This window comes from Nothobranchius furzeri, chromosome 14 (genome assembly GCF_043380555.1).
Source record: "Nothobranchius furzeri strain GRZ-AD chromosome 14, NfurGRZ-RIMD1, whole genome shotgun sequence".
NCBI classification, from domain to species: domain Eukaryota; kingdom Metazoa; phylum Chordata; class Actinopteri; order Cyprinodontiformes; family Nothobranchiidae; genus Nothobranchius; species Nothobranchius furzeri.
The window spans coordinates 62173928-62187433 of NC_091754.1; the positions used below are offsets into that span (position 1 = coordinate 62173928).

The 13506-nt window shown below is 44.0% G+C and overlaps 1 protein-coding gene across 3 annotated transcripts; it reads left to right on the top strand.

Moving 5' to 3' along the window:
* Nucleotides 1-1990: 1990 nt before the first annotated feature.
* On the top strand, nucleotides 1991-11276 carry si:cabz01074946.1 (CD48 antigen). 3 transcript variants are annotated; one of them, XM_015946612.3, is made up of 6 exons: nucleotides 1991-2087; nucleotides 4679-4897; nucleotides 4970-5077; nucleotides 5371-5646; nucleotides 7497-7595; nucleotides 10862-11276. In XM_015946612.3, the coding sequence occupies exons 1-6, from the start codon at nucleotides 2054-2056 to the stop codon at nucleotides 10888-10890; spliced, it is 765 nt and encodes a 254-aa protein (XP_015802098.3). In that variant the 5' UTR covers nucleotides 1991-2053; the 3' UTR covers nucleotides 10891-11276. The 3 variants fall into 3 exon arrangements, with proteins under 3 accessions (XP_015802098.3, XP_015802099.1, XP_070400393.1); XM_015946613.3 differs by lacking the exon at nucleotides 7497-7595 and having other exon boundaries at nucleotides 10862-11032; XM_070544292.1 differs by lacking the exon at nucleotides 10862-11276 and having other exon boundaries at nucleotides 7497-7758.
* Nucleotides 11277-13506: the final 2230 nt, after the last annotated feature.

The following is a 13506-nucleotide window of genomic DNA, read 5'->3' on the forward strand; positions in this document are numbered from 1 at the left end:
TAAACTACATTTTCAATTTAGCAGATATCTGCGGCTTTTAGCCCGGTGCGGCTTATATTGAGGTGCGCTCTATAGTCCGGATATTACGGTAAATAAATGATCCAGAGGAACTGTTTACCGCTTAGTAGTGAATTCATCTCTGATATTCAGGTGAGAAAAACTACTATAGGTAGTACCGACCAGTTCATACCACCACATTCTTCTAGAGCAGGGATTCCCAAAGTGTGGTGCGCGAGCTGCCGCTAGGGGGTGTGCGAGGTGAAAAGTGTAATGGCTGCGGAGCTCAGAGAAGTCTGTCATATGTCACCATTAGCGTAGAAACTCATTTGTGGGTGGGCCTAAGAAAAAGTAAGTGGGCACAATAAATGTAATTGAAAACAAGTATATTTTTGCGCGTGTGTGTCCTCCACATGTGCCCTAACTTCATAATAACAATGCGCCGAGCTTCAGCACTCTGGCCTGCGCACGCCGATATGTTCCGTATTTGATAATTTTTAACGGTGTTGGAGGAATCTGAAGGTGGCGAGTCATTCTGGCAGATTGTAATTAACACCTGTCTCATGCAGGTGTTCTGACATTGTAAACCTCACACACAGAACATTGTGGATGTAACTAAATAAATCAAGAAATGATTCCCATTCAGGCTATTAACAGCGCGCTGACGATCTGAAGTTCAGAGTGCGTCTGTCAGAGGTCAGACGTGTTCCAGCTGAACCACGGCTCACGGGTGCACAAGTGAGCACATCTGGGCTGGGCAGAAGGAATTTTACAACATTGGTTTAAATAGCGCAAGACGCGGTGACTTGAGCGGCTGTGCCGCGCGCACGCGCACACACACGCACACAGATTCAATAAGCTCACACGCTGCTTTAACTCCGGCGCGCCGTCAGACTGAAGGCAGAAATGAACGCTGCCTCCACCGTGATAAAAACTTTTAAGATGTTATTTTTCATTCAAGGTCAAATTAAGATATTAGCTTCTGGGATGAGTCGGGTCCGCTCCAGCCAGTGACTCCTCATGAACCTCACCACATCTCATGTTACTGCAGCATATGTTATTCCGGTCAGCATGACAGCGGATCGCAGATTCAGCCACACCATGAAACAGCAATAAGTCGGTCTGAGGTAAAAGTGAACATCATGGTTATATCTTGTCCCCTATAGACATTTGATTACGCACGAGTAGGTGATCAGCTCAGGTTTACGCAGAGCAGAAGGAAGGAGAGCGCTCTGGCCGCACAGGTTAAACATTCCTACTTTAAGAAAACCGTTAAATTGCATTGTTTATGTGCTACCTGGACACTCTAAATATTTATTTAAAATTAAATCAACGGAAATTGTAATGGTATCGAATGTTTATTAATTACTATTTAAAAAATGAAAGTGATAGGGAATTTTTTTAACCCTCTCTGTTTAGCTTGACATCTGAGAGAGAGAGAGAGAGAGAGAGAGAGAGAGAGAGAGAGAGAGAGAGAGATGTCCCGATGTGGGGGCTGGGGGGGGGGGTCGACATGGTCAGGACATAGAAGGGGGTGCGCGGCTAAATAAGTTTGGGAACCGCTGTTCTAGAGGTACAAAACAGTATCCATGTGTTTGATACTGATCCGTTCAGTTAAACTACATTTTCAATTTAGCAGATATCTGCAGCTTACTGATGGGTAAAACCATGAGACCAACAGTGAGAAGCTAGACTGCTATAAAGTGTACTATAATAGATGAAATCATCTTTCCTGTGGTGGCTGACAGCTGCGAAGCAGAAAGGGGTGAGCCTAACCACAAAGGTCAGGATACGAGGTGATAACTGAAAACACGAGAGAATTAAAAGTTTCCACACAACGTGGTTCACAAAATCCATGTTTCTAAAAAACATAAAAAAAAAAAAAAACAAGATTGTACTATTATTATTACTACCATTTTAAATAAAATGTTTATGAGTCACCAGGTGCAGCTCACAATGGGAAGTTTCTGCAGTTCTTCTTTTTTGTGTCCGTTTCCGGAAAAGCTCGACAGTCAGAGGAACCCACAGCTTACATGAACACGAACGCTCAGTGGAAATGAGTCTTTTAACTGTCTTTCTACTTCTACAAGGTATGTATTGTTAATATTCCCAAAAATTATCACTCAGTAACATTTAAAACTTACAAAATGTTTGAAATATTTAAAACAATTTATTATATTACTGGAAGATAGGTGACTTTCTCAGATCTATTATATAGATAGGTTCAAAAACTAAAGCTATATTCTTTACTATGATACTTTAAAAAATAAGAGAAGGATGGTAAGAAAGTTGTCTTGTGGTGTTAACACCCAAACAAAGCTAAATCGGGAAGTGGAGTAGACGCTACTCTTTGCATTGCCATTTGTTTAAGAGATGACTGTCGATAAATGGCGCCTAAATAAGTGTTTGAGGCTGTGATTATTAAAGTACCAGAAACTACTGTCACAGAGAGAATATTTGAAATGTGGATGCTACATGGTCTAAAATAGATTTCTGTCAGTGATTTGTATTTTTCGGAGTGTAATTTTTGATTGATCTGCCACCCGTCCAGACAGACTAAAACTTTATTTTGAATACAAGTTTTGTCCTCAGAAAATTATTTTTGAAGATGCCTTTAGAACCACAATAAGTTTAATGACTGGAAGGTTTTGTTTCAAATTTAGATACTAGATGGTTTACAGTATTACCCCGTAATTACCCCATGAGTACCTACAGAGGAATATTGTGAAGACATTTTTATTGTTTATTTTTGGATTGGATTAACTGGTGACATAATAGATCCCCATCCACGAACTATGGAATGAAAAGAACTAGGGATGCTTGATATTGGCTTTTTTTCCCCCCAACTCTACTAATTTACTACTTTATTAACTCTTAATTTCAGATACTGACATTTGTTGGATCTAATAAAAAAATTAAAATGAACCATTTGGTGAAGAGGGAGCTGAGCCAGAAAGCCAGGCTCTCGATTTACCGGTCGATCTACGTCCCAATCCTCACCTATGGTCATGAGCTTTGGGTAATGACCGAAAGAACGAGATCGCGGATACAAGCGGCCGAAATGAGTTTCCTCCGTAGGGTGGCCAGGCTCAGCCTTAGAGATAGGGTGAGGAGCTCGGACATTCGGGAGGGACTCGGAGTAGAACCGCTGCTCCTCCGGATCGAAAGGAGCCAGTTGAGGTGGTTTGGGCATCTGGTCAGGATGCCTCCTGGACGCCTCCCTGGGGAGGTATTTCGGGTATGTCCTGCCGACAGGAGGCCCCCGGGTCGACCCAGGACACGTTGGAGAGGTTACATCTCCAATCTGGTCTGGGAACGCCTTGGGGTCCTGCCGGAGGAGCTGGTGGAGGTGGCCGGGGAGAGGACGGTCTGGAGCTCCCTAGTTGGGATGCTGCCCCCGTGACCCGGACCCGAATAAGCGGAGGAAGATGACGACGACATTTGGGTTGCTAACATCACATATCTCCCGTCATGAACTCTTAAGCTTTAAACATTATTAGTGCAAATGACAACTACTTCATGAGGCGGAGGGTCTGAGTTTGGAGTATCCAGACGTTCCCTGGGGGTGGGTTCACTGCGGGGGGGGGGTCTGGGGCTGGGGTGCTGCTGCCTCGCTCTGGAGGTGCTTGGGTTGCCTCGTGGATGGACTACTGGCAGTTGTGAGTGGGTCCACTTGGGGGGTCTTGGCAGTGGCCATGGGTTGCTGCCTGGTGGCTGCATCGCTCCTGAGTGTGTCTGGGTGGGGGCCTGTGGGCTCAAGGTGGGGGTGGTAGGCCCCATGTGAGGATCTGGGCGGGGCCTTGAGGATTGGGTCCTAACTTGTATGCTGCCAGGAAGAAACTGGGAACATGCAACAGGGCATGGCCCAGGTTTAGGGGCCTCAGGAGGACCTTGGCTCCTCTGAAATATTAAAAACTCTGACCCATCATGGGGTAGGGGGATGTCCAGGAGGGGAGGACCTAATCTTACCTAGAAGTCTTATGTCTTACATATTCTGGAAGTTATGCAAATGCAGGGATGGGAGTAGATATTTTTGTTGGGGTGAGGCTGGGTTGGTGCTCTTGGACTCCGTGGGGCTCTGCAATGCTGCTGTTTGGGCCCTGGCTAGATGGGCTGGGGTCTCCATGTCCTGGGTGGCATTTTTGGAATGGAGGGGCCTATTGGGGCCAGTGGGGGAGCTGGCTCGCTGGAGGGCTTAGGCCAACCAACCATTCCTCCACATCCCCATACATTTTTCTCCTCCTGCTTCCTCACATCATCACACAAACACGCACAAAGGACCTTGGGGGGTGGGCAAGTCCGGGGGTGTGGGTATGGATCCCATTTCCACAGTCCTGTGGCAACCTGCCCCCCAATGTTGTTTGCACATTAAAGACTTCCACCAACGACATTCCACACAAACACTTAGTGCCTTAGGAGTGAGCACACTCAACGGCATTTGGCAAGGGGATCTTTCAGCCTCACCCCAGTGCCGGTGCCCACTTCCAATTTTAAATTGCACTTAGACACAGAGGGCTGTGGGGGGAAGTGGGGCTGTGTGGTGGCACCAGCTGGTGCAGGCTCAGCCGGTTTGGGGGTGAGAGGCTGCAGGCAGGCCTGTGGGTTTGCCACTGTTATCTCCTGGGACTTTGCTGGTTGCTGGTTGTGCACATTCAACTACAACACTGATTTCTCTACACAGGTCTTCTGGTGGTGCCCGTTACGTCGATCAGTGAAGCTGTTGGGTATGTTGGTGAAGATATTACCCTGCCCTTTGGAGCCAACGCATCTTTAAGTCTGTCAGTTATTGAGTGGTCAATATTGTCCAATAACACCTTGATTGCCACCTATCGCAATGGGGCTATAAAATTGGACCGTTTCCATCTCTATAAAGGAAGACTTACTCTCAACGCACAAACAGGTAAAACCTGTCCAGTGAAGGTGTATAAAAATGTAAATCACTAATGTTTTTCCCCTACCTTTTGTTCCAAAGGTGACTTGACCATCCTTAATCTGAGCCAGAAAGATGCCATGGAATACACAGTACGAGCAGAACACGCAAGCACAGAAATTCAGAAAAAAATTAGGCTAGCAGTGAAACGTGAGTGTCCATAAAGATACAAATAATTCTGCTTCATCATTGCAAATGTATTTTAATTGATTTATTCATGATTTATTTTACTTTCAAGATTTATTAGCTAAGCAAAGCTTACATTTTAGTTGGTTTTTAACATAAATGCATACATTGTATTAATAATGCAATGTATGTATTTATGTTAAAATGATGTTAACAATATTAGCATGTATCATTCTAATACTTGTAAGTAGTGTTATTTATAAAAACAAAAAGGTTAATGTTGGAAATTTTACTGTTTCAACTTTCAACCCTTGCAGAACGCCTTCAAGCACCAACCATTAGGGTGAACTACACCACAGCAACAGAAACCGGCTGCTTCTTGTTGCTCACTTGTTCTTCTCCAGATGATGGGGTTGGCTTCTTCTGGAAAGTTCAACCTCACTGTTGGCATAGTTGGAATAATACTGAAGGTGACCCTTCACAGCTTGTGGCATATTGCAACACACAAGAGTCTGTCGAATTCACCTGCACCTCCAAAAGGCAAAAGGAAACAATGGAAGCAATATCAACAGAGTTCAAAATAAAGTGCGACGGTAAGGTTTTGACTGTTAACTCATTCACTGCCAGCTGCTTTCTGATCAGAAAGCCCCCGACTGCCAGTGCTTTTGAGCGCTTTTACTGTTTTTGAAGAGTAACAGAACATTGTGCTCTATGATGATGCAAACACCAAAACAACCAAAACAAAGGGTAGACTCACGTCTTACATCAGGATACGTTAGTGTGTTTCTAGCGTTACGCGTTCTTTCACAATCCGTTGTCCAAGTGTGAGCAGCAGAAGCTTTTCCGGTTACTGCCTAGCTTTTTTCACATCAGCATCTCGAAACGATCTCCTAACTCACGGATTTTCTGCTTCCTGATCACGTGTGACATTCGTGGGTGAAGATCAGCTTTAGAGATGTGATGTTGAAGCCTGATTTATACTTCTCTGTGAGCTTCCAATAGGGGGAAATCAAACAGTGTCTGAAAGATTTTCCATGTGAACTTCAGCACAGGCAGCAGAATGTTGCAAAACAATTCCCCGCCAGGACAACAGAGGGCGTAGCGCTTTTCTGTGGTGTCCTGCCACCATAACACTCATGTATCTGGTCCATGATAGTGTATTTACTATGTAATGTATTTATATATTTCAGAGACTTTACAACATAAACAAATTTGTCCTTCATTCTCCTGCACCTCTTCATGCAGTCGCCACCTCAAAGCGCATGTTTCCCGTCATTTCCGTCCATGTTTGCTCCGTATTTTGTAGCCTACTCCTTCAGTCTCGGGTGAATAACCGTTCATATTTTTTGGACATTTTCTGTGATGCGTTTTTTAATCTGTTCTGGGTCTGCTGCTAAATATTTATAAACCTTTTAACAGAGCTACAGCAGTGATGTTGATGAATTTACAGGAAGCGGTGTCCTGACCAATCACAAGCCTGCGGTCTCTGTCATTTTTGACGGATATTTAAAATTTTAGGCATGCCTGTGAGCCCGTCGGAGAGCCCTTGCACGAACACTTAACGGCGTTGCATGTCTCCGCACCGACAATTGACAATTTTAGGCAATGACAGCAAGCGATTTGATTTAAAATGAAGACTAGCTGTAATTGGCAGTAAATTAGTCAAAATGACTTAACTGCTTTAATAAAAAAATTCTTGGAGCGGTTGTTAAAGTCTCGTAGTTGCTACACACACTGGTGAGTGGTGAAAATTGTCGTCTGCAGTTGACCCATCCCCGTGGGGAGCGGTGAGCTGCACCTGTGGCTGTGCTTGGGAACTGTTTGGTGGTGTAACCCCCAATCCAACCCCGTAAATCTGAGTGTCAAGCAGGGAGGATTGGGATTTTAACCCCAATCTCCCAGTCCCAGGGCGGACACTCAACCACTAGGCCACTGCGCTGGTGTTGTACCGTAGTCGGTAGTTTTACGTTTGATCCTCAGCTTCCTGTCAGCCTTTAGTATAATGACACATGTGGGTAGTGCCCTCTAGAGTTTTTTCTTTCCTTTTTGTGAGTTTGAAAAAAAAAGAGTTAAGTGCATGAGCAAACGATTAAACCAAGAAAACAATGCAATAACCTACAGGTTAACTTTCGTCTTCATCTGAGTGTTTCTACATTATTTTTATGTTTCCTGATCCAAACAAGCTGGTGTAAACATGTGCCAAGCCTCAGTGTGACCACTGAAACTGTCGCTCATTTTATTTATGACCAAGTTTTTAAGAAGTATGTTTACAGAGTCCAGAACGTTATGAATAATATTCATGTTCCAGTAAACATAGAAGTTAATCTTTGACGTGAAAATGAACAAAACATCAGTTTAACATGCTTTAAAAATGGTAAATTTGCTGTCATTGTGCTTTTGTAACATTTTTGCTCTTTATTATATTTTTCTCTCTTCTCTTTAGTTCCAAATGAAAAGTGTTTGGTCAGAGATAGATGGGGTCTTTTTTTCATCATCCTTATTCTAAATGTCCTCGTGGTGGTTTTGTGCTTCTTAAAATCAGGTAAGAGAAAACCCCAAACATTCACATTCTTAAAATAAACCTAGCCTCATAACCTAGTCTTCGTTTTACCCAAAGCTGTTTGTCTAGAAACAGTACACGTTCACGGCCAAATCTGCGTACGTACAGGAACTTCCACCTCATCCAACTTAAATCACAACGGTAAAATGATTCCCGAAGCAGAAGCAATTTTACCAAACGTGAGATTAAATCACTGTTTTTGTGGGACGTAGGGATACAAAACATAGAAAAGCTGCTGGCTGTTATTTTATTTTGAGACACGAGCGTTCGTCATCGCCCAAGCAACTCCATAACCACGTTCATAAACTACCTCTGTGTGCAGAACATAAATAGTCTGTCACACCAGTGTGCTAAACATGAGCTGCAGCAGATTAATTTATTGCAGATCAGTTTCACAGACACCACTAGTCCTCGCAGGAGTGGTGACTTCTGGATGGGTAGATGGGTGAAGAGCAGTTCCACTTAAGCCTGATTCATGCTTCTCCGTCTGCGTCAGCGCGGAGACACGCAACGTCCTTGCAGGCCTGCCGGAGAGCTCCGCAAGGACGGACGGAGTCGACCTCTCTTTTCTAAACATCCGTCAGTCGAGATGGACAACGCAAGCTTGTGATTGGTGAAAATATATTCTCATATGAGCTCTTTTATATGAACAAATATGTATCTCTCACTTATGCTCCTTATATATTATCATGAATACATTATTATATGCCTTTTCTTGGAATCATGTTATAATATCAAAGGCCTCTCTGTGCTTCTCTCCTGCACGAGCTCTAAACAGCTGCAGGAACTCCAAAAGGGAGTGAAAGTGTTCCTTCCTTCAGTTCCTCAATACAAGAACAACTGTCTTTGTTAGCAAAGGATGTTGCAGGATGTGTCCTGGTCATCTCAAGGTTGCATGTCCTTGGGATGAATTGGTCTTTCATTAACAAGGCTATTAGCTGACGTGCATCTGCAGGTGCAGATGGCAGAATTACGTGTGTGTATGGCAAACTGCATATGTTACATTCCTGTGCTTTTCAATAAAAATCAGCCGTTTCAGCAGAACGGCGAGAGTCTGTCTGAAGCAACTGTCAGGAGCAGATCGCGGGACCTGCTGGAAGTTGCAAGGCTCTCCCCCTCATGAGTGGTGAAAACAGTGACTGGACTTCTGATCATTTGACTCCACATTCTGCCAACTCAAAAGGTGTTTAACTCCATCTTCTCCGTACCTGTGCTTGGTCTAACAGAAGAAAGACCAACATTGGTCAGGACGCCGCTGTCGTCTACAGCGCCGCCATTGCGCCCTCAAAAACATAAAGAGAGCCGAGGATAACTAGCGGCAGCTTGGAGAACACCTCGCGAAAAAACTCTAAAAACATGAACGTTTAATTCCCCCGTGACTGGAGGAGCGAAAAGATGCTCAGCAAGCGTTTTATTTGTGGACGGAAATGACAGGAAACGTGGGTTTAGAGGTGGCGAGCGCATGAAGAGGTGGAGGAGGATGAGAGACAAATATGTCTGTGTTAAAAAGTCTTATATACACAAAAAACACAATATAAACACACTATCTTGGACCGATACATGACAGGATACCACAGAACAGCGCTACGCCCTCTGCTGTCCTGGCGGGGAATTGCAACACTCTCCAGGAGACGGAGAAGTATGAGAGCAAAATGCTTCTGTCAATCCGTGCGTGTCTGTCCCTTGTGGAGCTGACGGAGAAGCATGAACCAGGCTTTAGTCTTTACAGCCTGAAACAGGTTCGGTAAGCTTTAATTCAAAATGTACAAAAATTTCTTAAACCTAAACTTAATTGTTTATATTTTATTGTGTAACATTGTCTCTCGTCTTTTATTCACTCTTATTTCATCAGTTTGAATGTCATTGTTAAATAAAAACACATTTTTATGTCCAAAAATAGAATATTTTGCTCCTGACTAGTTTTCTTGCTCACAACAAATGATGACGCGTAACTCCATATTTGCACAAATGTAAGCCCTTCACGCAGTCATGAGAAGTTTATTTCTTGTCCATAGGGAGCCCAAGTCTCCTCCCTTTCCGGTCGGCTCACGGGTCCCCAGAAGAACGAAAAAATGAACGCAAGTCAACGGGGCTAAAAACGCTATTTTCTAATCCACTTAGCCTTACGCCCTGGATCGCACATATGTTGTACTGCAATTTAAATGAAAAGTACTGATGGGTGTTTCGACCACGCCAGTCACATCATTTGAGATTTATCAGCTTGTAAAAGTTTGTAATTAGCATAACGACAAATAAGATATCGGCACATTGCATATGTGACGTCACCACATAACCTCCTCTCCGTAGCTGCTAACTCCCACATGGCCAGATTTATGGTGGTTTTTTCCTCCTAAAGGAAGGATTTTAAGTTTGCTAAACTTACAGCCTGCTGTTTTTCTTCGTGTCTGGTTCGATGACGTCACTTTCGTGACATGACATGATCATCCTGAGAGTTTTAGCTGGAAACAGCTGGACGTTTCTGGATATGTTGGAGACGTTTAGCCTCTCATCCCAGAGGCTGCTTCCAGACTTTGGTTGTGGTCAGAAACAAACACACTGGTTGTGCTGCAAGTTTTTCTTTTTTTCTCCAAAACATGTTTTTGTCTAAATGAAGGTGATGTTGTTGTTCATAGAGTTAAAATTCATGTTGAAGTTAAGATTATTTCATCCAGTAGGACCCGTGGTTAGCTGGCTCGTGTAAAGCATGTCATGTCTTCAAAGAATCAGAATCGATAGGAACCGGAATCGAAACGAGGAATTGGAATCGGAACTGTTCAAAATCAAACGATGGCCAACCCTATAAGTGAATATTGTTTTTTAAATATATTTTATGTGCATTTTTTTTAGGGATTTTACGTTTTCTGTAAAGATTGGTATGCTGAGAATCAGTTGATGTTTTGCATAAAGCACGAGGTTTTGGTTCGTAATCGACTGGGAGAATAACAAATGACTGACTTGGATAGTGTTGATCAGACGGAGCTTTATTGCCAGCGTTCCACAGCACAGTGGCTTCAAACACGTATATAATAGTGTTAGTGTTTTCATAAACCACTGGATGAAATTACACAAACTGACTGAGCTCTAGTTAAGGCTCTTGCAATAGTTTGTGTATGTGTGTGTGTATATGTGTTTGGGGGAGGGTACATTGGAACTTTGTCCCCCCAGTTTGAAAATCCTATCTGCGCCCCTGCATACAGTTGTGGTCAGATGTTTATAGTCCTTATGGGTTTTGTCTTTTTCTTATCCAGGTTGCAGGACGGAAGCCTCCACAGCCTAGCCACCCACCATAGGGCTATCGTCAGTGGTGGCTAGTGATGGGAACTCCAGCTCTTTAAGGAGAACCGGTTCTTACGCCTTGGCTCACTAAAATGAAACGGACTCTTTCAGCTCTCAAAAGGCTCCTCACATTTTTTGTTTCTTAACTTAATTTATCAGCAGAAATTACACAGAACAGTGTGTAAACTGAATTACTATACATTATAGCAAATGTTTATTATTTAAATAATTTATTTAATTCAACATGAAGCAGAGTGCTATAAATCACATTTTAAATGACAAAAAAAAACTAAACAAAAATATTGATTGGCTTTTAACTTTTAGAGCCTGTTGGTTATATTTTCCTTTTGCATATTGTCACTGTAGTAAAACTGTGTCCTGCTGTCACTCATGTCCTCGCCTTTCTGTCACGCTGTTTATTTTTCTTTCCTCCTCTTTTCCTCCTTCCGTCTCATGGCAACCAGAGGCATGCTGCGTGTGTGTGTGTGTGTGTGTGCACGCACCACGCGCATGTAAAGTGGCGAACCGGTAATCGGGAGAAACGGGAGACTTCCCGGTGGCCTGGCTGTTAATCTGACCCGCTCAGTGATTGCTGATGGTCATGGCGTGCATGATATCCTAATGAACAATCAGTAATACAGCTCATCAGGGCATCTGCTCTCCTGATGCTCACACAAATGGAGCAAACTAGGCACAAAGACACCCCCAGGTTTGGCAGAGCGCTGCAGAGACCCCCCACCCCAGAGGCAAAATGGACTAAGATGGGCCAGGACAGGTGGAGCAGAAAAGGAGAGACTGAAAAAGAAGAAAGCTCTGGCCACAGATGCATGTCCAGGCTGGCCTGTGATCATGTTGGGAGAACCGGTTTAAGGTGGTTTTGGGGCCAGTGGAAATACCTGGGTGCGCGGGGTGGGTTGGGGAGGGAGAAAATGCGGCTGATCATGATGACCAGGCGCTGATGATAAGGTCATCAGATTAATTTCCTTTTTAGACGGAGAGCAGTGCTTTGGGCCAGTACCCGCACAGCCTCCACTTCTAATTATAACCTTTCAGCATAACAACACTTTTTTCTAAAGCCAGGCGTACGCTGTGCGACTTTTTCACTTTTTTGAGCCGATTTTCCAGTCGTGCGAGAATCCACGACATCGGGGCGAGTTTTGCGCCGAGCGGTCGTGTAGTGTACAGGGGGTTACGAGAGGCGATTAACACCACGTGACCAGCTGCCGATCAGCAGTCGTGAGGTCGCAGGGACTTCTGGTGTGTTTAATATTTCGCTCGTCCCTCGTGAGGGTATCGCACTGTTGAAGCGGCGCTGCGAGCAGCTACGATCCAAAAAGTATCAGAACCGCTCACGGCGCATGCGCAATCCTGCATCAACGCCGGCCGGTCGCTCGCTATTTCCCTAATAACACACGCTGTTCGTTTTTGTTTCTACACGTTTTTTTACTCACAAAGTTTGTCAAGAAAGCGTGTTTGTCGTGTTCATGTCAAATTAAACTGATCACAAAACACAGATTCACTTTCTTTATTTCGTTTTCCTCATCCAACCCCCATAAATCCCTGTGTGTCCTACTGCAGCACTCCCGAAGGACAACAGGCAAAACAAGACAAAAAAGTCTGACGTGTTGAGTAAAAACTGCTATTTTTAGCACATTTTTAGGGCCGACGTGTTGCTAGCAGACGTACAGTGTGAGCAGTCAGGTCGCATGCGAGAACTGGGTCGTGCAGTGTGAGCGCATGACTCGTGAGATCTGCTCTGCGAGGAAGTCGTACAGTTTGAGCTGAAGCTGAACGCTGCGAGTGAAAAAGTCGCACAGTGTACGCCCGGCTTTACGCACTGTTGAAGCGGCGCTGCAAGCAGCTGCGACCCAAAAAGTACCAGAACCGCTCAAGGCGCATACTCAATCCTGCATCAACGCCGCTCGCTCGCTATTTCCCTAATAACACACGTTGTTCGTTTTTGTTTCTACACGTTTTTTTTACTCACAAAGATTGTCAAGAAAGCGTGTTTGTCGTGTTCATGTCAAATTAAACTGATCACAAAACACAGATTCACTTTCTTTATTTCCTTTTCCTCATCCAACCTCCATAAATCCCTGTGTGTCCTCCTGCAGCGCTCCCGAAGGACAACAGGCAAGACAAGACAAAACAGTCTGACGTGTTGTGTAAAAACTGCTATTTTTAGCATATTTTTAGGGCCGACGTGTTGCTACCAGACGTACAGTGTGAGCGCATGACTCGTGAGATCTGCTCTGCGAGGAAGTCGTACAGTTTGAGCTGAAGCTGAGTGCTGCGAGTGAAAAAGTCGTACAGTGTACGCCCGGCTTAAGGAGGAGGGTACTTTGCCACTTTTATCTGGGTCTTAATAATCTACTGCTAAGCAATGAGCAATTTAAAATTAAATAAATTCAGTGATTTATTTCTCTGAAGTTGGCAGTCGGTGTTAAATCTTAACAACTGGCATTGCTGCAGAGAAAATAAATATTACCTCTAGGACCAGAAGCAAAAGAAAAATTCATTGTTTAAAACAGCAAATGTTTGTCACTATTCGGTGTTGGTAGGACCCAAAATGCAGTACCCAGGATGACACAAGGCAGGGATGAAGATTAAGTAAAAT